Raw genomic sequence first — 23,986 nt, 5'->3', positions numbered from 1 at the left:
GTTGCTGGTTTACTGGAGCTGCTGATGTGAAGCACTGCAAACCGCATTATGGCAGCTTTTAAAGCTCTTGAAGATCAGCTACTGGGTTAGACTTTATAGGTTCAGCTTTGCCAAACAATACAATCATTTATGCATTAGAAGACAAAGCACAAATTCTGAAATTACAGTGTTTTTACTAAAGTACAGCGTGGGCCGTCATCGTCATCTAATGATAAAAACCATATAGATGATTAGGGCAAAAAACTAAATCTTTGCAATCCAGCTAATTAAAATCAATAGTTGCTTGTTTTGGGTTTTTTTTGTATCTATTTTGTATCTATTTTGAAGGCAGCTGGTTTCATTTTGCATCAAACTCTGACTTGTCCAGTCAGTTATTACACAATTGTAATCTTTTTATTCCTTTGAAAAGCAGGATCCAGTCACTAATTCGCCAACTCCAACTCCAACTCCAGCAGTGCACTTTTGCTGCTCCATATTTCACATGTTTGGTTCCTCTCTGTCATCTGCACTCTTGTAGAGATGTTGACAGACCTCTCAGCCACACACGGGACAGACAGGCAACATATTACTTTTGGCCTTTTTTCCCCACTCTAAAGCTCACCACAGCTCACTCAAACGGTTACAGATACATAAGCTAATCTGCTCTCCCAGAAGGACGCCGACTTTTTTCCCTTGTTGAATGGGCGAAGCCAACTGAGTGATGGGTCCGAAGCTGATTGTGACTGGGTTGACCACAGCTTTGCGCAACATGTGGTCAGCTCTCACTGTAACTACATCACCACTTGTGTCATTCTACTGACATTAATTTTTAATTTTGACACTTCTCGCTTATTATATGTATAGAATAGACCAGTGTTGTGCATGGAGAGGATTCATAATCAGTCAATCTTAATTAGTATAGCCCTTTTTAAAACAACCAGGGTTGACTAAAGGGCTTCACAAATCAAATCAAATCATGAACTACAAAAATAAATATAAAACACATAAAAATGTAAAAATTTAAAATATTCATATAAAAAAAGAAGTGCTGTTATGTGCCAAATGCTGTTTTGAACAGGTGTGTCTTTAGTTTTGAATTGAACAGATCAGTGAGGGTTCGTGACTCAGGGGGCAGCTTGTTTTAGACTTTGGGACCAGCTCCTGCAAAAGCACAACCCGCCCCACTTTTTCACTCTCGTCCTTGGGAACTAAATGTAGAAACCACTAAATGTAAAAAAAGAAAAAGAAGGAAGACATCTGATTAATTCCTGTGTGTCATAAGAGACCATGATCAAAATGTTTTAATTACTAGTTGCTGCATTTGAGATTACATATATCCAAACTGCAGTACAGCGTCTGTCACCAAAAAACCTCTTTATCTCTAGCTGCATCACCAGCAGTCCTCTCTTGCAACCTCTACAGCTGCTGAAATGAAAGCTCTTTAAAACTGAATGGCAAAAAACGGGTAGATCCAATTCACATTGATAATGTAGTAGTTTTTGATCAAATACCCGTGATCAGGGATAGATTTGCTGTGACTGTCTAGATGGTCATCTCTCATTCATGACAGCTGAAGCAGTAAAAAATAGACAAAAGATGACTTGTAAAGAATGTTGCCATAGTGCAAAAACCTGCTCTAAATCCTCCTGACACTGTTGCAGAACATACAGCCTGACAGTTGCCAGTACGACTTTTGAGTTGTAACAACCTAAGCTGTAAATAACTGCTGATATTTGGTAGTAGAGGGTGTAGATTATTGGAAACCCAAGTTATGGATGGTAATTTCTATGTGTGTGTATGTGTGTGTTTACAAAGTCTCCTATCCAGCTGATTTCTGGAGAAGAATTATCTACAGTATTGGCCTAAATCGCTACTTTGGGATTTACATAGTTTGGCTGGTGCTGATTGTTTATAGGGCTTCATGTTTGTGATTTATTTTTTTTTATTTTATTTTTTTTCCTTTAATTATTTTTGCTATGATCATTATAAGTTTCCAGTTAAGCAAGACTGCTTTTTGGAGGCTCATGTTTGACCTGACCAGCTGTGTTGTGCCACAAGTAGGGGCGCTGTTCAGTTATCAAGAGTTATTAATAATTATATTCAAGGTTTTTCATTGGGACAAAGCACATAACTATCCTTGGTGTCAGGGAATAAATGCCATCTTTAGTGAAACTGATCTACAACATGTTTTCATAGATGGTCAGCGGTGTAATGTTCGGTTTGTGAAGCGTATGTTATTCTCTGAATATAAAGAAAAATGGGCCAACGACATCTGGCATAAACCCAAACTCAGAACTTACCGGTTGATGAAGAGTACTTATTGTCCTGAACCGTATGCGACCTTACCCCTGGATAGATCAAAAAGATCATTGTGTGCTCAGTTGCGAACTGGGATTCTCCCTCTGGCCATAGAAACAGGTAGGTATAATTCTGTTCCTGAAGAGGAAAGATTGTGTAGTGTTTGTGACCTGAATGTTGTTGAGGATGAACTTCATTTTTTGTTTTATTGTCCATTGTATGATAAAGCCAGGAAGTTTTTATTTCAGAGAATGCAAGATTGTAAACCTGAGCTGTTTTGGAGTGAAGATGATGTTAAATTGGAGTGGTTTTTTAAAGAGGAGGTTTTCTCTGTGGCTACTTTTGTAAAGAGAGCCTGGAAACAGAGAAAGGACAAATTATATGAAAATTGAGAAAAGATCTGATCTGTAATGTATAAGTGGATATTATAATTTTGTGTTTGTGTTTTTGTTTGTACGTAGTTGATGTTTGTTTGCTGGCGTAGGGTATCTGTGTCTTGTAAGCCCTTATGGGCTGGGCACCTTAAAGGTGTATGACACATAAATAAAAAATAATTCATTCATTCATTCATTCAACAATTATTAATACACTCTCCGATCACAGAGCCTCTTGACGCGGCCTCCAGGTACGGGACAGTCCACTGTAATCAGGGCTGCTCCCGTTTCATCACCGAGGCGCGGGCTTCACGGACGCAGGAGGATCTGCTTCTCGGGCTGATGTGGACGCGCTGCCCGGAGGATCGGACCCTCCTGGCGAAATAACTCAACAGAGAAAAAGTTAGGAGGAACGGGAGAGAGCCGGGAGCTCTGCAGCGCTCCGGGCCGCTACGGATCTCCCCACAGGATGATCCGATGCGGGTAGTTTCCCCCCCCCCGGTGGGGGAGGCCGGTCTGTTCTGACGTGCCTTTGGCACGAAGCCAAGCTGGGGCGAGAGGATGCAGAGATGATCAAGATCAGAAGAGAAGAGAGAGTTTGAAGAGAGGCAAAACGCTTTTGATTCCGCGGGCTGCCGTGACGTAGTCAGCGCCTGGCCAGTGATTGAACGCGCGCCGCTTCAGGCGCCACCCCCCTGGTCCTTGTAGTCTCTGACAAGGCCGCCATTTTAGGAGGCACATTAAAGCTGGTTTCCGGCCGGGGTTGAGCCGGCATTAAAGTCGAATACACATATTCATAAAATGTTCATAAACATTCATAAGAGTTCACATGATCACATGACGTAGCCCAACAGCTGTTCACTATTCCCGATTCCAGAGGCACATCTACATTGTTGCTAACAGACAAATGTCATGTTAGTAGGAGCCAGAACCTCTTTTCCACTCAAGCTCCATATATGAAAACTAACAAACCCTTTGAAAGTCTCAGACTTCTCAGAGGTTTGTCAAGTTTATATGCTGAAAGCCAGTCACACTTACAAAAGCCAAGTCTTCATAGCTTGTCAGTCATCCTACCAAGACATAATTGACAGTCTTTGAAAGGGGCAATATTTTGAAAAGTTGTAGATGTTTTTTTTTGCCATTTGATACCATTTTAAAAGACTGAGTATCGGCACCAATGCTTGAAAAACATAGAGGATAATATGCATATATGTTCCATCATGACTGTATTTGAGACATGTGGTACAGTGAAATACAGAAGAGACGAAAGCATTTCTCACATTTTTTCCCACAAGACTTAGAGCGGCTATGACAGCTCTTCAGCTCAGACCACCAGCTCCACAAAGTCAAAGATCATGATTGTTTACATTCACTGCTCATCCACACAGCAAACTCTGATCAGACTGTCACTGGGGCCTGCATGTGGCCACTCCAACTAGCTTCCACATCTTCTCACAGCAGCCCCATAGGAATTCATGTGCGAGCTGAGGTAAACCACTGCGAGCGCTTGTGCACTTGCGAATGACTGAGTGAGTGAAAATGGTAACGTTGTCTATCCCAACATGGTTTCATGTAACAAAACATGGTTTACCATGTTAGGCTAGCGCTAATCTATTCCCCTGGTGTGTCTACTGAAAGCTTTGTTGTAGGATGGGAACTAGCACGCTGGGTAGAGGTGGGGTGGAGGGGTGGGGGGTGCTCTTATCTGGCTAATGTCAAGCAGCGCTCACTGTAGGGGTATTGTCATGCATAAGAGCAGACATGTTTACTGTGTGCTCAGTGTTTTACGAGCTGCCCCCCCCTCCCCCCTTGCCTCCCCCTCTATTCAGCTCTTCTCCCCTTCCTCTTCTTCAGCCTCCTCGTCAATGACGTAATTGAGAGGGCTAATGAGAGCCTGAGAAATGGGATGATATATTGTTGCTGAAATACTAACTCACTAATGTTGTCCTTCTCCCTTTTCCTGCACTCCTCCATGCCCTCATTTTACTCCTGCCAAAGTCATCTTGGATGCTCTTTTGGATCATTACTCTGCTTTCAAACAACTCCAGTCCAAGATTTTACTTCTTTTTTCTGCCCAGACTGTTGCAATAGTTGACTTATCTTCTAAGAGTGTTCTTTAAAATGTGTAATTTTATTTAATTTTATACACGTTTCTCTGCAAGTAGACAGAGACACATGGGGATATTTGTTCTTATATCAACAAAGGTGAACATACAGTATTCAAGTCAGGGCGAAATAGTATAACTTTCAGATTATTGTGAAATTCTGTCACTGACATGTAATCTTGTTAACATGCTAATATGTTGGCTTTTTGGTCAGTTTTATTTTTATCAAGTAGTGAGACTGCCTGGTATTTTGGAATTTCTTCAGGATTTACTTTTGTAATCGAAACAGTATTTTTTATCTTTTTTCCTTTCATTGATTCCTCATTCGCACACAGTCACATCCACATAAACTGACAGGGTGCAGCTCTGCATAAAACAACATCTTTAAAACTCTCCCCTAAAGGCTAACTGCAAGCTAGCTCAAGCTAATCTGTTGAGTCATTCATCCTAATCACGTCCCCTCTACACCTTCCAGCCAGTTCCATAGTAATCTCAGACAATTATGCTTCTCTCAACAGCTATCCAAATATCCCTTCATCCGGAGCTGAAGCTTTCCTCACGACCTCTGAGTTCCATCAGCTCTGACTCTTGATCTAACTCTTGCTCACTTGATGCTATGGAACCTGTGATGTAATTTTTTTTTTATACCAATCAGAGATATCTCTCGGCTAGATTTATTAGCTTAGTCTTTATACAAGTGAACATATTATTTAAAATTAAAGTGGCAAAAAGGAACTTCTGCAATTTGTAGCTCAGTGCACATCCCCCCTATAAAAGTGGCTTTTCTGACAGCAAGATTCATTCTTGTTGCACCTCTTCTCTCATTTCCTCTTCTGTCCATTACTTTTCCGATCCTTAGTTGTCTCCGCCATGATGTCCACTGTAGCTCTGCCGGCGAAACTCATCACTGTTAGTACCGCAAAGCAATAGTGCCGTAAAGCAGTAGGCAGCTATCGCAGCAAACAACTCGGATAGGCATTAATTTAGCTGGGTTTTGCCTCTTGTCAAGATAGGAGACCGTAAGTGTAAGAAGAGACTTCCTAAAAGTTATCAACATATTTTATGGTGACGTTTAAATGAAATGCAATTGGAAGGGATAGTACTTTTCTCCCTTCACACAGTACAAGACATTCAGGAATCTGGAGGAAGGAGTGACAGCCTTGGATGGATATGTGTGGTTTGCGTGCCTCAGGTTGCTGTTATTAATAATTGATCATTTTTATGATCACCTGCACAGGGGATTATTGAGGAAAACGTTTGTCAAGAACAGCGATGCAGCGCAATATTCACAAACGCCAACTAAAACCAGAGGAAGATTCTTTGACTGACGTGCATCTGGGATTGAGCGTCACAAAATGGAAGTGTGTGTTGTGGTTGGAGAAATTAAGACTCCAGAACTTTTCTGGAAGAAATTCATACTGTGCTCAAGGCGCATCACTTTGAGACATAAGGTTTAGAGCAACATACGCTGCCTTCATGATATATCTCTTCTTCGTTATCAAAGCGTTTTATATTTAGAAATGTAGATTTCAAATACCGTGGAACAGAGCTTGGTTTGTACTTTTGTCTTTTTCATACTTTTATTAGACATTAAAAACTGAAAACAAATACGCATTTTTTTGCCCCCTCTGAACTTTGAGAAAGCCGCGTTTGATTGTATTAATTTACTTCTCAAGTCATTAGTGTTAACTGCATTGACTGGCATGGGATGGTAACTTTGAGGAAGATGCACTCTAAATCCTTTTATCTGTTTTAGGATTCTTACTATTCAAGTGTACAAGAAATAGAAAAATAAATAAATGACGGAGGAAGTTGGGGTTAGTTTCAGGTTCCCTTTGCCACGGTGGGCCTCCACTAAACCCTAGATAGAACTTTCACAGTTGTGACCTGTCTAATTAGTTGACCGGGGGGGGGGGGGTTGAGGATGGAGAACACACACATCTGGGGTTTGGTTGGTGTGTGTGAATATGAGAGTAACGGAAATGGTTCGTTAGCTGCATGGCTGCCCTAAGGATCTCTTTCCTTACGTCACCCGTTGCTTTTTCCTTTCCTCTTCCATGTTGAGGCCCCTTCTCTCATGACTGGGGGCAGCTTTCCTCTGCCTGCTTCAAAATGACAATCAGTTTCTCATCTACACGGAGTTAAATAAGGCCTTTAATCAGAGTGCCTGTCAACCTTTCGGCCAAGGCAGCTCTAGAGGAGGTGATCCAGATGATCAGATAACTTGTACAAGGAGCTGAGGGAAAGGAAAGGAAAGAACAGAAAAAAGAGTGGACAGGGGTAAAAAAAAAAAAAAAGAAGTTGCTTTTGATCTTTAAGGATGAAAAAGGAGTAAAAATAAAGAAGATAATGATGTTGCTTAATGCCTTGTTTCTACATGCCATCCGTCAGTTAGAGATCGGGAATATAATCTTTTGGGTTCAGCGCAAGGAATTAGTCATGAAGACTGGCTTGACTTAAAGCTAATGTTGCTAATATGGCTGCTAACATGGGATATTTTTTTATAGCAGTCTACACGTACAACCCATAACATAATCAAATAAAACAAGTTAATTATTTGCATCACGCTAGCTTGGATGGATATGCACAGCATATTAATTTCTCTGAAATTCATCGTACAAAATCAGAAGTTTCACAGCTGTGTCCAAGATGACGGAGGATATGAATAAACATCTGGATGCATCATATAAATATACAAAAAGCAAGTGGAAATGAGGAATAAAAAGATTAGTTCATCTTCTATTAAGAACGCTGATGTTAATGCAACAAACACTCAGAATTTTCATCCTGTCGTTAGTAATTATAGGGGCAGAAGTTCAGACAAAAGGATCCAATTTGAATAAATTAATGTCACTAATGCCATCGGTAAACCCTAGTTTAATCATAATTGTTCAACTTGGCTCACATCTCTCCTGCTCGTTCCAACTTTCCTGAAACTTGAGATCCTGTTTAGTGAATGTTGCAACAACATTACATAGAGACAGAATTCATCTTAATCTAACTGCTGATACTTTGGTTTCTGTCACTAGTTAAGGATGTTTGGATCAGCTTATTCTTTAACAGTGATTACAAAATATGTGCAGGCCAGAAAAGTGTTGCCTTGAATTGTCTGTTATCAATAATAATACACAGAAGATAAACTATGATTCAACAACATATGCATTGTGTTACACACCGACACTGACACACACGTGGACATGAACATCCACTTGCATTAGCCTTGCCATGCAAATGAGAGGATTGATTTGTTAAGTGATGTTTTAACGTTCTTATGGGCAACTCTGCATAAGTCCTTAAAAGGGTTTTTTAGGACCAGCGAGGGGAGGAGGAAAGTGTTCGCTGTCACCTCGTTAAGACTGAAGTGAAATCCAGCTCAATCCGGATCATAAAGCTAACCACAACGAGATACTTCAAATTTCACTGAGGGGTAGACCTCTCGCCTGAGGAGACACTGAGGTTAAAACAGAGAGATGATCACCGAGACGAAAGTCCAACAGACGCTGCGGACCAGTTGCTTGTTGTAGATCAGAGATTCTCAGGTTGCCTCTCAGGATTCAGTAATCTCTGTTTAATGTCCACCAGCTGGTTAATTGCAATCACTTGCTGTCTCTTGTGTGATGTCTCAAATTGAGGTGGTATGCCTTTAGACTTTAAATCTCTCTAAAGCGAAACATATTGACAGACACATAGTCAAACTGTCAGTCTTTTTGAGCAATTTTGGTTTTCTTTAAAGGTTTAAAGTCCACACTGGAGCTACAGATGTCTCACAAAGGAAAGGATTAAAGTAACCTGAGACTCAAACCCAGACTGGGCTCGTTCATTATATGTTTTCATTGGAATTCACATCACAGCCAACTAAATTGGCGCACAAGTAAAATAAACATGTAACTCAAAAATGCTATAGACTGTTTTGTATATGTTAATATGTTTGCTTTGATGCTGTAAATGGTTTGGCTCAATGAATCATTCCAAAAGAATATTTCATATTTCTTTTGCCGTTGCAAACGACAACAAAGGGGTGCCCCCCTAAGCTTCAAAGGTGTGCTTTGTCAAACCTGTAACAATAGAAATGTGGGTTTGCAGTGACTTCTACCCCCTTTCAGCATTTACATAAAGGCATGCTAAATTATTCATTAATTATCAGAGAATTCCCTGTGGGCGGAGAAGATACACACACTGGCTGCTAATTGGCACATCAATAATCCAGCCTTGTTCTCCTGATGTGGCACTGGATCCCACGCAGGAATCTGCTATCTGCCCCAACCTTCTGCTCAGGCATTTCCACAGTGTGGCACCACATAAGGAAATGTTTCCACACCTGCTCACTTTATACTTTGGGGGTAACTCCAACTCTCCTAATTTCTGGACGTGCTGTTAACTTCTACTCCAACTCCATACGTTCATTCATCTTGATTATAGTGATAATGTTTTGATACTGCCAGTTTTTTAAGCATGTTTTGTTAAGTTTTTCATCACTAGATTATATTTTATACCATTATGATATACTATTACGTTATAGAATAAGGTTGATGATAGTAATATTATACTATAGTAATAGTATAATTTTGTTAATATGTCACTCATATGGCAGTCATGGCAAATATGAGTTAATTTTTCTAACCTAAATTTTATTGCTGCAGAGTATTTACAAGAGCAGCAGGACTATAAAAACCACATTTACTCAAGCAGTGTATTAAAGTACAATAAATACTTTGAAATTCACTACATTATTAATGCTTAAATTGATACAAAAACTTATTGTCAAACGTTTTAAATCACATTTACAACATTAACAAATTGACACACTCAGGCTGTCATAGTTAGGACCAGATGATAGAATATGTTCTGTTATCTATGATTTGTGTGTAGGAGGCTTTTTGAATTATACGCACAAATCAAGTAATGAGCACAAATCCGATAATACGCACACACAAATCAAGAGCTAAGCACACATGATTTGAGTTAATTTTCTCTAGTTATCACTATCGTTTCCTAAACTTTAATTCAGCACAAACATTTTGTACTTTAAAAAAATGTTTTACCTAATTAAATTATTATTATTTATTATTTTTTTTAAATATTTTCAGATTGCCATTAATGAGGAGATAACATATGCTTTTCTTACTTGGCACATAGGCAATATCTCAATGTTGGCTATGTTCATTTGTGACAATAACAAATGTACAGTATATCACAAATGGCAAACATCTGCAAGAATCTGGTACCTTGTTCCAGTGGTTCTTAAACTTTTCCTGCCTTGACCCCTTTAGAGGCCCACTCACCCTAACAAAGATGAATGTAACAAAATGTGTCAAGTTTAACTTGCGCAAGAAAGCCCTCATATGAAGTAAAGATGGTTCAAGCATATTTTTTCCCTTTATAACATTTGTAGTTCAGGTGGCAGTGAAGTTGTATTATAGCATCTGGAGGGCATCGGTCGGAAAAGCCCAGACCTGTACATCAATGCATTTTATCTGTTTTTAAAGCAGCGCTACAGGTTTGTTGCCATCACTCTCAACTCATGCTCAAACTTCAGCTTACATATCTTTGTTTTCAGAGAGGGGAAAAGTTAAGCAAAACACTCATCTCATCGCTGGAGAGCGCACTTCCCACTGCATCTGACCCGCTCTGTTTCATCATGTTATCACCCCCGGCTGCTGAAATCCCCCTATCACTTCACAATTTTAGAATCACTGCTTTAATCTGAGAATGTTAATTTCAGTACATTCTTCTGAAGAAGTACAGTAATCCTGATATCAGATTTTGAGGTTGGATTTAAAAACAAAAAAAAGCATAAATATTGAATGTTTATTATTTAATCTTAGCCTCTTTGTTGTGTTAGTCATTATGTAACACAATCAAACGTTGAAATCTGAGTATCAAGGCATCTCTACAAACTTAAGTCAGATAAGGTCTGTGTAGCTTTTTGTTGAACAGATGTTAACAGACTTGACAAATATTCAAACATGTGCTTCCAATGCTGACACAGCACACACAAATTTTCTTACTTATTCTCCAACCTTTCCTCTCTGAATAGTAGATGTGAATGATTTACATAAAGGCAGGCCTCTGGAGAAGGAGCTGCAATAACATGACTGCTCTTTGTTTCTCCATCCTGACTGACAGTTGATTGCAGTGCACATTAAATGCCCATCAGTCCCAGCTTTAGTTTCAGAAACAAGGGAGTAAGGCCCGTCAAAGGTCAATTCTAGCGCATAATGAACTGATCTCTCTCTCTCTCTGTCTCTCTCACTCACTAACACACAGCCAGGCACACAGATGTACTCGCAGACATACCTACACGCACCACTGAACTTCACCCTGAACGGCTTGAATGGGAGTTTAAATAAAGAAGGTTTTTCCTGAATTTCAAGTTACATTAATAAATGGGATTTCTTTGTGACACGCGCTAATTTTATGTGAATTTCCTCTTGCCAGACAGACAGACGAACATAGACCCTGGACTGTCCAAGTAACTGCTTTATTTTAAAGCCAAAAGTTGGATCTGTTTAGTTTAAGCATTAGGAACCAAACTTCAAGTCTTAAACAGAAAATGTAACATGAAACTATGTTCCAGAAAAAAGAAATTGGGCTGATTCCCGTGCTCAGAGTTTATTAAAACTGCCAGATCGCAGATCAGCATGTGCATTTGAATATCAATTGATATTATGTGAAATTAGCAGAGACATTTCTATACTTATAAATAATATATATTATACATTCAACAAGTTTTTGCGCAGTAGGTACTAGTTTTTTCGCCAAAAACGTTGAATGTGTCAGATATTCATTGCATCAAAATGTTAAAAGGTGATGAATTGGCTCTATCCAAGAGCATTTACATATATTATGAGGATTTTGAGGAACATACAAGAATGCATTCAGACAATCTAATTGGCCGTCTCTGGTATCATGTGAAAACGTTTTCATAAAGCCTATAATCCTGCTCTTACTCTACCATCCTAAATAAAGCCTAAAGGTAGTGATGTGATTTCTAACCTATTACTTGTAAACAGTTTGTTTTCACACACTGCACCTGAAGATCTTGTGGTTCACATAATTTATTTTTCTCCATCATCCAGTTGAATAGTGGAGCTTATCAGTTTAAATTAAGGGCTATGTGAGAGCAAACCTTCAGTCAGCTGCACTGAAAACACCATCACACCTGAACTGCACAGTGTCCTCCTCAGACATGTGCTTTCCTCCCTGACTGAAATTTGTAATTAAGAGAATGGGGAGGAATTAGATGCAAAACGAGCTGTCAAAAAGTCACATTTAAATGAGGGATGTTCTGTTATCTGCAGTAAAAATTTAAATGATATAAATTGCTGTTTAAGTGCAACACGGGCTAATGTTTTGTCACAAATTAATGTGACACAAGGCAGCAATGACAATCAAGGGCTGCCTCATTCTAATTTGGTTGTGTTTAGAGGGCTTTTGTGAGCCGACAGCTTTACACAAATTAACACAATTGCCTATTTTTATGAGGAAACCATAAATGTTTTTTTTCTCTCCTTTGCCAGCTAATGAGGAGAGAAAACGGCTTGTATCTCCAGCGTTATGGCAACGCAGAGCCGTCTGCAGAGGAGCAACACAGTGCTCTTATTGGCTGACAACCAGCAGAGAAAGAACAAAGACAGAAGCTGAAATGACTCCCTAATGATCTTCTGCAGTTTTGATGCTCCCTTATGATCAGATATGGATGTGCTGTGCATTTCGCTCATTATAGAAATCATTGGCAGATTCTGTCACAAGAAAGATTAGTGGGATATTTAGCTTTCTCTTAGAAATTGGCCTTTGAGGGGCATTAGTGATAACTGCTCTTCGGCAATAGGAAGAGGAGCAGCATTTGGTCCAAGTATGGTGTTCATCTGTTTACTTTCACAATGCTCATCATTTTCTTTCCTCTCCTTGTCTCACAGGCTCTGGAGAGTGAGTTTGTGTCCTGCCAGCTACACCAGTGGATCGACTTGATATTTGGATACAAGCAGCAAGGACCTGAAGCTGCCAGAGCCCTCAATGTTTTCTATTATCTGACCTATGAGGGGGCAGTCAACCTCAGCTCCATCAATGACCCCATGCTGAGAGAGGTGAGGCTGCTGCATGATGCATTCATGCATTTTCACAGATATTATACTTCGTTGATGTGGCTCTCATGGACGATCCTGCTGAGTCAGGGAGAATGATGTCATATTACAGTAAGTACACTTAAGCACCCACATATGGAGGCTTAATCTGACTGTATTATAAAAGCATCTACTCATCTCCGCATCTATTTCAAGGAGGGTTTTGATGCCATTAGCCATGATAAAGTGGTTGGAGAATGGCACGGAGAGAGTTAAACCCACAATCTGTTGGCAGGTATTGCTGAGCACAGCCTTTTCCTCATGTGGTACCTTTTTGAAAGCACTCCAACTGCTTCACTTTAACGCCTTAAAGCCTCCTCCTTGGCTTTCATTCATTATTCATCTCCACCACTTTGAACTGCTGCAAACACAAGCTACAGTGGTCTGCCTGAAAGCAACTATTTAAAAATAAATAAATAAATAAAAAGAAACACAGACTTGAAAAGAAAAGCACAGCGAGCTCGCCCACAGCCAAACACCGGCCTGACAACTTCACCAATCTGCTATAAAAGGCAGGTTGCCAGCAGCAAGGCCAATTGACCCTGCTCCCATCAGCCTTTTTGACAACTAAGTTTTAGCACCAAGAGGGGCCGTATTCTATTTTCATCGTTGTCATGGTATATAAAGGGTTGTACAGGGTGTCTTTTATAAGGGTAATCCCAGCTTGTAATAACATGTCTCTTACTGTTTAAGCTTTGAAACACAATTGCGGAGATCTGTTAAGGTGAAATTAATACAATCAAGTCCAAAAATTTTTTTTATTTCAAATACTGCAAGTGGCTTAATTAGGAGTTTGTGGAAAACATTTTCTTTGTGCCTTGTTATTGCCTTTCTGGCTTTCTTTTAGCAACACTCCTGTGTTTGTTAGCTGTGTAATTAATATTTTGAATGAGATACCCAAATCAAAAGAATTCAAGGAGAAAACATAATTATTTCACAATAAGAAAGATGAGACTAGGCATTCAAGTCCAAATGGATACGAGTTCAGAATATATCAAGTGACGACATGTGGTTTTTACCCCACTGGAAGGCTGCCCTTCATGCTCAATGACTGGAGCATCGTGGGCACCAGGGGTAGATCCTTGATTTATCACCTCATTCAACCAAATTCCCATCCAGATGTGCTTTGGCCTTTATCCACACACACACACACATACATGCAGATTCATTACAAGGGCTCTCTGGTCATTTCCACACTCAGCCCATTACCCATTCTTCCTGTTAACACACACACACACACACACACACACACACACACACACACACACACACACACACACACACACACACACACACAGACACACAGCAGAAAATTGGATCCCTGGCACTCCACTATTTCTGCCAAGCTGTTCCAGTGACAATAGGATTGATTAATCTACCAGCATATAGGAATCCATCAAAGCCCCGTGCACACGATTTGAGTTGTATTAAAATAGCCTCCTCTGCCTCCTTGCTTGTGACGGCTGAAATTCATGCTTTGGATATGCTTGGATCTGAGCGAATGTTTTTATTCCTCTGCAGTTTTGTTTATATTTAATTTAATGTGAGGTAGTGTTTCCTGATGTTAATAATAATACTCCTGACCAGTGCAAAGAAGATGGGCGCTCCAAATGAGTGTTCTTGAAACTAATTGCACTGGAGTTTAATTGAAAACTAAACTTTAGAGATAACATTTCTAGGAATTGCAGTTGTGTTTTAGTTCTCTCCAACATGACAATGTCATGGCAAATGATTATTTTGCGTGCCATGTTGTCAGTAGCAGTGGAATGCACAGAGGCTGATTTAAGTTTCAAAGTTTGTTCTCCTGCTTAGAGGTGAAACAAACTTGTTTTCTCCTCTCTCCAGGATGCTGTGACTTCAGTCTGCTTCTTTTCACCTCTGAAAACACCCTCAGTCTGAGCACTTTAATTAGTTAAGTAAACGAAAGCAGCGTTACCCCTGTGAGTTAATCCAAGGCTCTGTCAATTGTGTTTGTGCGGAAGGAGTAGTACCCTGTCTGCAGAGGAGAAGGAAACAGAGTTTCAGGCCTGGGCCTTGTCATGGCTTGGCACTGGGGGCAGGGCTGGGGCTGGGGGTGGTGGTGGCGGTGGTGGCTGAGGGCTGCACCGGCTTTGAGCCTGAGGGTTTTAGGTCTGAAAGTGTCCCCAGAGTCTGTCATTACTGAGTGACAACTGTTTCAGCCTGAGCTGTGTACTCTGGGCCAGGCTAGGCCACATTAAGACAGGCCCCGGGGCAGTTCAGTATCAGGGGGATGGGTCACAGATGTGCGTGTGCACATGCCTGTGTGTGTTCGTAGTAGGTTGGATTAGAGCGTTTTGTATCTTTGTTTTGCTCATTCTGTATTCTTGCCATGTTTTCTGGCAAACGCCAGCTCACACCAGCCCCATCCTTCTCACATGTCTGCCGACGCTCAAACACACTTGAGTGATTTGTGTCGCTCATACTTAAATATGTTTGTACATACGTGTGTGTGTGTGTGTGTATACTTTTCAATTATTGGCATGTGTATATTCATGTACGCTCATCAACATAAATGCCCCCAGTTATGTGTTTTTATGTGCGCGTTTTGGTTCTGGGAGAAAGTTTTGAATATCCCAGCACAGATTAGTGACTGCTGTGGATACCACCGCTGTGTTTTTCAAGCCCATGATTACTTCCTGTCCTGCCTCTGGCACTCCCCTCCAAGAAAAGTGTGCGTGCAGATATATTCATGTGTCCTTGTGCAGGGCATTCATGCACATCTGTGTTGCCTCTCTGCGTATAAAGAGAAACACACCCTGACTTACTTTCTCATCGTTCTACAGGGTTTCCCCTCTTTCACATGTGATTATGGAAAGTCTTACAGCCTTCCAAACCAGCGACGAAACACAGAGCCCTGTTTGAATTGTACGGCGTTTGCGTAATTCGGCAGAGCAAGGGAAACGTGCCCACGCGAGTGAACCTGCTTTGACACTTTGCCAAAGTCACTCATTAAACATAAGGCCTGCTGGTTTGTTTTCTTTGGACACTGGGGCCACTGCTCCACTATTGCCCCAAATCAGAAGAAATTGAGGCCGCATGGAAAAGTTGTATTTCCTTAACAAAAAATAAATGAATAAATAAAATGAATATAGAAGAGTATCGAATTGAAAGACTGGCTACTTAATTACAAATGATGAACCATTTGTCAAATGGACACTATCATCTTGCTCTAGTAGTCTTTCATGTTACACATCAGCCTGCTCTGTTATTGCATATGCATGTACATTTTTACAGTAAAAGCCATGCTCCTGCATTTCTGTCTGTAATATACATCAATTTTTACAATTCAGGGCTGAAACATATTAAAAAAACAGTACACTTTGAACAGTAATAAGTCAAGAATTTATGTCAATGATTATTTCAAACGGATGTTGTCAAATTTCCCTTGTCAAAAGCGGTACATATGAGTCTTTAAGAAGCAAAGATGGGCAAAGGATTTTGACTTTGTCTAAAAATACATGAGAAAGTGATTTTGACATTTTTGAAAAACGTCCTTAAAGACAGAGTGGAGAGGATGTGGAATTTTCTGACTCTACTTGGAGATACGGGTTAATGATATTTTTGAAAGAGAAATTTCAGTGTGTAAAGTGAAAAGCTTGAGTTGGACATCTGGGATCGCCGATCCCTCCAAGGCCCCTGCATCAAGGACACAATTACAATCATTCATCGGTAGCTGAAATAGGCGAGGAATTACTTCCTCTTTTTTTTTAATACAGAACAAATTTGCAGACTTCCCTTACTGTGTCTTGTTTTGTTTAGTGTTTTTAAACTTAACCTTTTGCAGAGGCAGTGTTGATGTCTCTGGGCTAGGATAGATCTGGGCTGAACCATCCCACAGTGTGTAAACATGTGTTATAATCAGAAGAAACAGTATTCCTGATGGTCTCCATGTGCTCTGGACCAAAGTCAAGAAAAGGACCATAATTCCAGACTGTTATCAACTCCAAAAGCCAAACTGTGACAGTGTGGGGTAGCATCAGTGACTCTGGCAAAGATGATTTATTCTCCTCTGAGGATGCAGAAAACCTCAGTGAGACTCCAGAGCAAGAAATTTACTTACTTTCCCAGGAACATCTGTACATTTATAGCCAAGATATTCCAAAAACAAATTGTCACATTACAAAAGGCACGGCTGGAGGAAAAGAAGAGTACTGGACCGGTGTGGCTTCAGCACTGACATGTCCACGATAGAGGATGTGTGGACAGTTTTGAAAGGAAAGAGGGGAGAGACAGACTACAGTCCACACCTTAAGATGCTTTTGCAGGAAGAATGAGGAAAACATATTTTATTGGTTGGTAACCTCAAAGCCAGAGTGTCTTTAAGAAGAATATCAATGTTACAGAGTGGGACATTTTCTGAATGTGTTGACGGTCTGAAATTCATGAAATGGTGTGAATCAACAGTTGAAGTAAAGTTGACGCGACAAGAAGTGAAACTATTTTTAGTTCCTACTAAGATTGTGTATCTTTTAGCTAAAACATGATTTGATTCCGTTTCTTGATGTCAGTTTTAATTAAAAATTGATCTTTATTCAAAACAATATATCAGTTCAGCGCAATAGTGTTATGATTTAAACATAAAAGTCCACTTGAAATTAGTGTACAGTGTGTACATAATCTGTATTATATTCTAAAAGATTAACGTAAAACAAGTTTTCTCTTACTGTATAGAGAAAAAGCTATCTACTGTATCATTATCTATACGTTTTACATTTAAAAACAAAAAAACAAATCTGATGAAATGAGAGACAATGTCTGACGTCCATTTAAATAAAGTAATAGCGGTACTACACTATTCTTCCCGCAGTGAGAGAATATTTACAATTTACTCATACCAAAAGAAACTTTAACTTGGGGTCTACTTAATAAGATATTATTATATGTCGTCTGTAATGTACAGCAATAATATGGACTATAATTGGCATAGACTTTCAACTTTTCTTCTTTTGCAAAAAAGGTATTACAAAAAGTCAGTTTCTTCAACTTTAAGCCTTTGTGTCGCTGAGTAGTAGATTTATTTTTTTTTTCCATTGAACACAATTCAATGGTGTCATGGGATGTTGACATACTTGGACCCAGTTGAGTGTATAAAGCATCTGAGCCTTTGTTGTCAACCCAATTTACAGTAGTATCTCTTGAAATGAAACAGATGATAATCTTTTTGTTTTTTTCTCTTCTCTTTTGTCTGCTAGTTCCGAATTTGCACGGAGTTTGGTAATGTGCTGCAATTTGCATTAGTCAGCAGCTGGATGTTAAACTTGTTCAGCTTATTTTAACCCTGGGTGATGGCAGATGACATAAGCCAAGCCCTTTCTGGTGTTCCTAAAGCACTTGACTTTCATTTAGCAAACATTGCATATAAATGAGTCACATATACACAGCTTATCCTTCCTGGAACACGGTAGAACTCGAAGCTCGCTCAAACACTTTTTGAAATCAGAACCGGCTACATTTCCTGCAGAATTTCTCGCCGCTCCATATCGATTACCAACTCTGAAAGCTGCCTCAAAGGTCCTCTAAACACCAGAAGATTTTCTAACAGGAAGGGACAAGCACTGCTTCCAGCTGAGCTGAGGGTTAGAGTTAAACGTGCCGTTAAAACCCCTCTGTGATATGAAAAGCGGAGCTAATTTACCTACATGCTGACCGACACTGCAATTGGCTCCGAGGGTTTCTCAACACTTTAAATCTATGTTGAGGAATCACTCATACAACCCCAATTCTGGCATTTTATCTGGCTTTTCCATACCATCCTACCATTTTTTTTATTTGCAGTGGAAGATAATCTTATTTTTTAAATGAGGCATATGCAGCCCACAGTTCCCACTATCCTGTCAGTGAGAAATACAAGACTACTCTATTAATTTAGTAAATTCTTATTCATAGAGTTGGTGTTGTTGGGTTCATCTGCATAAAAGCTGAATGTTTTACATCAAGATCCATCTTGTCAAGTGACTGAGTAAATCAAAGGACAGGTCGCCACATCTGAGCCGAGGGCGTCCCAGCTATTTAAATGTATAGAACTGAGAAAAATCTCATCAGACACAGGCCAGTGCCTCCAAAAAGGATTGGCCTTGTGGATGGCCCCTCATATAATCACCTGAGCATTGCATATAGGGATAGGACATGCTGACCTAGACTCAGCCACTTTCCACTGTTCCACAGCCTCGTAAATGTCAGATCTGAACTTAATGAAGATAGGTTGAGTGCCTTTTGAGGAGGCGCTTCCACACATTAGCTTAAACAAAATGCTGTACCCTGTAGTCAAAGGAGTGGAGCTCTTCGACCTTGAGTGATGCACTGATGCTCTCGGACTAACTGTGGATGAGATTCTCTTTAATAATCAATGTTAAAATCAGTGATGAGATATTTGAGTCCCTTCGTCTCCATGTGACATTGTTCTTTGCAAAGCTTTAACGCGGATCAGTGTTAATATGTAAATTACACTCCTCTGGACCTTGAAGCCCCCTCCAATCTAGCATGCTTGACTGCATATATGTTAGACATCATGGAGTCCAAGTACTTGGTGCCTGAACATACTTAAGTGCATCTGTTGATGAACTTGCAAGAGCAGGATTTCCTCCCCCCAGTGTATTTGTACTGAGAGGAATACGTGAAAAAAGGTGATTTCCTTGGTGTCTTATCATAGTTCTGCATTGTTAGAGAAAAAGAAATCTGCTTCTCGGTGCTTCTCTGGTTAGTTTTAGTCGATGGGTATGAGCAGACTTAATTTCCCATCTTTTTTCCCATGGAAATACCATATGCAGGCTTCAACCATGAGCTCATTCTCACACTGCGCCAAGACGGGCCCAAACGTCTCAGCCGACACACACAACCAGTCACTCCCACGCAGCCGGTCACAGAGCACACCAGCATACTGACGGGTCCTATCATAATTGGGTGGTGGTCATTTTCCGTTTGCTTGTCCCAATTCACTCTCTACGTCACAAGCATTTACTCAGTGTATTGTCAACTCAATGATGTTAAATGTATTATTAATGACATCAAATCAGAGTTTTCTGCATTTTTTTAAATCTTTTTTTTGTTATTTAGTAAAGATAGAAAATGTAAATACATACACTGTGAATATGTGCCCCCCTGTGTGAGTTGGCCTGACAGTGAGCTTTGTGATGATGTCCAGAGGCTGCTCAGTCGGCGTCTGCTCTGACATTTATGGTCCTATACCTCTTCATTAACACCACATAACCAGCGTACCGGCCTGTCTGCCCAACCCTCCTCTCATGCTTTGGGATATAAATTGGTGGTTGGGCCTAAATGTGTGTGAGGAGGGGACATATATTTTTGTTTATATGTAGTATGTGTACATGTTCTTGAATACAAGTGCCTGTTTTGTCTTAGCTGTGACGGCTTTTGCACAACTGTTTTTGTTTGATTGGGAATGTATATACAGTATTTTAGTGTAATGAATTGAGCTTTGTTTATACAGTATGTTTAAAATGTCCATATTCATATATTTGTATTTTTTTCAGTTATTCCTGATACATCTAAGCAGAAACTTGTTCTCATGTTTCAAAAAAAATAACTCATCTTTCCCATGTTCACATTTCTACTTTTTTTCTTTTCCTCAGGCTGTGGAGTCTCAAATTAGGAGTTTTGGACAGACCCCCTGCCAGCTGCTTATTGAGCCACACCCACCCAGAAGCTCAGCCATGCAAGTGGTGAGTGGGTGCACAAACACACACCAACTGAGAAGCTAACCGAAAAAATGCTGTCCTCATCACCTTAAAGTCTGAGGTTTAAAACAATGCCCCAGAAGCCAACTGACTTCTCAGCATTGGGTCTTTATCTCGTTGATTGATAACTCTTCCTTAAAATTACTTTAATAGTTTTCCTTTACCTCCTATCCTCTATTTTGCCTTGTTCCACTGTGGGAAAATACAGTTTTGGTTTTGAAAGCATCCCCTCTCGCATCATTAGTGAGGTGTGTGTGAAAAGGAGAAGTCACAAGCCTTTGTGTGCATGTGCGTTTAGTAAGAGGTTTTTCTGTGGAAAGGGAAGGCTTCGTGCTGGAAACCTGGGTCTGAGCCAGATTTTCCACCTGAGCTGGAAACAGAAGAGATCAGTGAAAGAGAGCAATAAGCGGCGGTTCTGAAGTGATGGCCCTTTAAGGGCCAAAGAGTGCAGTCAGTGTGCCTGCTTGTGATGGGCCGAGGTCCCTTGAGTCCCTATTAGTGTGGTGTCCCTGCGGCGCTGACAGCAGCTTTAGACCACCACACAGCTCACATGCACACACAAACTCCAAGTATTGCTTTGAATCCACTTCCCAACTGTACCGGTGAATTCCTATGACGTGTTTTTATTTTGACTCCACCGCATATAGTTTTCAAAAACTATTCCGACAGAATTTTTCAAACACATTTCAACCTTTCCCACAGCTTTATATTTCTTTAAAATGCCTGCCTCTCTTTGGTTGTGCAGAATCTTGCTCTCCACTTCTTTCTCTTTCTTCTCACACGTGAGTGTGTTGTCAGCGTGTCGGCATCTGCCCATGCTGGTGTTAATGATACTGTCAGTGTTTCTGGTTAGCTGTCAGGCACACCGGATTTACTCAGGTCTGTTCCTGATGTTAAACACTGATGTTCCTCTTCTTTACACGCAAGAAGGGAAATGGCTTGCTTTTCAGGCTGCTTAGTGCTAAACACATTGTAACTGGTTTTAAAGCTTGTCTGCGTTTGTCAGGAAACACTTTGAAATGTAAATGAAAACACTTTTTATCATAATCATAGATTTATCCTGCTTTAGGTTAATAAAAACTTGTTTAAATAAATGCGTAGTATGAAATAATTATATGCATTTTATACCTTTCACATCTGTAAAGCTCAGAAGGAAGGCTTGAATGATTACTCAGGCAATAGTGGACCGAATCAAAGTGCAGTTTGTTTCAAGATATAAAGTTGCCCTATCATATAGATAATCATACCTTTGTCTCTGCATATATCACTTAAAATGGGACCTTTGGCTTATAAATTATGAAATATTTTTCTATTTCTGCATGAACACTTAAGCTTCATTGATTTAGCAGACTTCATAAATCAAGTGCAACTCAATTCGAGTACAGCAATTACAGTTCCAATATAAAATAAAAAGAATTATGAGAAAGCCTGTAGAACCAATGGAAGACACAATATATCACCCGATTGATGATAAAGTATGTAATCCTGTACAAAATGTGTTAAAGTAGAACTTTAAGGGTTTGTTTGAAGTTATCTGTTGAATAAAACTCCAAAGTTTCCAGAGGCCTCTTTGTACATCTGTGTTATTAAAGGAAGCGTGTTGAAGATCTGAGTGAGAGCGACTTAAATTGGGCATAACATGTCAGTTACTGTATATCAGGGTTAAATATATTCCCTGCTGATACTGATGAGCTCCGCAGATATTCACTAAGCTCAGTAGATCACCAGTCAAGGGATGTACAACACATGATACATACAGTATAAGATCATCGATACCTACCTTTTAATGATGGGGATTTAAAAGTGGGCCGACCTTTGGGGTCCAGACCTTAAGCACATCACAGGCCCCCTTCAAAACACACATCCACTAAGGTGTTGTCCTAGTGCTTTCTGGTCCTCTCTCCTAGTGGTTGGCCAGCCCGTGTAACTTTCAACTATATCCTGGTCATTGAGAAACGGTTTCAAAGGGTAGAAAAGGATTTTTGATTAGACATACTTTTATTGCCTCTGTTAACTTTTCTGAAATGTAGAAGCTGCATGGCACTCTCTTTGATTTAGGTTACACTTGCTGTTGAATTTTTGATAAGGTGAAATCAGCTTCTCAAGGTGTTTCCTTGGTAAAATCTCCCACATTAATGAATTGGGTAAGTTCTTTTAAAGCAGCAAGGGAAAGCTTTTTTTAGGTAGCAAAATGCATTTTTTGAAATTTTTGAAAGCAAAGGTCCTTTGCTTTATGTCTGAGTTAGAGAAAGTTTTACATCTACACATTAGTATGCCAGATGCTCCATTTGGGCTTTTGCTACCCGTTATGTCACTCATTTTGGACCTAATTATTAGTACGCTATTTCCCAGTGGCAGCATAAACAGTATACAACAGAAAATCAGTTATTGATGAGACTTTCTCATGGATAGCATAACATCTGGACCTACATCACAATGGTGCTGTGATTACTGTGTTTAGTCCACCACTTGCATATAGAAGTAAAAGACTTATCTGTCATATTTCCAGATTTGTGACTTAATTTAACATTCACACCAGTGGAATGTCATGGTAATTTTAGGGTTACGTAGCGTTTCTGATCTTCCCTATGAACAGTAAATTTGAAAACAGTGTCCTAAGATTACTTGCCAAGACTGCTATTCTGAAAGGAAAGAAATGCATCTTTTAATTAAAGTTTCTGTGAGAAGATTGATTTGTAATTTCTATGAACATTTTATAATGCAGATCACAGGTTGAGCTTCTTTGGTTTACTACCATTTTCCAGAGCAGATCTGGGTATTGAAAATGTATTCCAAGTATGAAAGGACAGGAGATAACAATGAATCAGCAACAACAGAATACGTTTCCAGTATTCCCACAATGTGTGACAATCAGAAAAGAAAGACAGTTTTCCCTGTCCTCAGCTGTAAATCAAACCCTCTCTGTGCGTGGTCCTATTACTGAATTGCTGCTAGCAACTCTTCTGCTGCTAACTTTCTTCTGTGCTCTTCTTTCCTCCTCCTCCATCCTGGTCTTTTTGTTTTCCTCATTGCCACAAACTGGTTTTGTTACCCTCGTCTTTTTGTTTCCCTCTTCGCCTGCCTCTCCGCGTCTCGGCTACTTTCCCTTTCTTCCATTTGTCTCGTGTTCCATCCATCCCGGGACCCTGAACAGTATCTTCTCCTGCAGACCCCAATGATGTTTACGGAGCAGATGCAGCAGGATGTTATCATGGTGCTGAAGTTCCCATCCAACTCCCCTGTTACACACGTAGCAGCCAACACCCAGCCGGGCCTCGCCTCGGCTGCCATCATTACTGTCACCGCCAACCGCCTCTTTGCTGTCAACAAGTGGCACGGCCTGACAGGTGAGAGTCTCATCCACACCTTTTTGGCTGAACAAAAACTCAATT

At 40.1% G+C, this 23,986-nt stretch overlaps 1 protein-coding gene across 10 annotated transcripts in view; it reads left to right on the top strand.

Moving 5' to 3' along the window:
- lrba (LPS-responsive vesicle trafficking, beach and anchor containing) overlaps positions 1-23,986 on the top strand; it is a 198,615-nt gene that overhangs the window by 156,350 nt on the left and 18,279 nt on the right. For 7 of the 10 annotated variants that reach the window (XM_061718440.1, XM_061718470.1, XM_061718425.1 and 4 more), the window contains 3 exons: positions 12,676-12,843; positions 20,490-20,579; positions 23,749-23,941. In XM_061718440.1, the coding sequence (XP_061574424.1) occupies positions 12,676-12,843; positions 20,490-20,579; positions 23,749-23,941 (451 nt within the window). The remainder of the gene's footprint in view (positions 1-12,675; positions 12,844-20,489; positions 20,580-23,748; positions 23,942-23,986) is intronic. The other 3 variants (XM_061718492.1, XM_061718463.1, XM_061718484.1) reach the window with 1 other exon arrangement.

Source organism: Cololabis saira, chromosome 1, assembly GCF_033807715.1.
Source record: "Cololabis saira isolate AMF1-May2022 chromosome 1, fColSai1.1, whole genome shotgun sequence".
In the NCBI taxonomy this organism is placed as follows: domain Eukaryota; kingdom Metazoa; phylum Chordata; class Actinopteri; order Beloniformes; family Belonidae; genus Cololabis; species Cololabis saira.
Note: the sequence above shows the minus strand (reverse complement) of the source record. Positions and strands in the feature narration are given on the sequence as shown.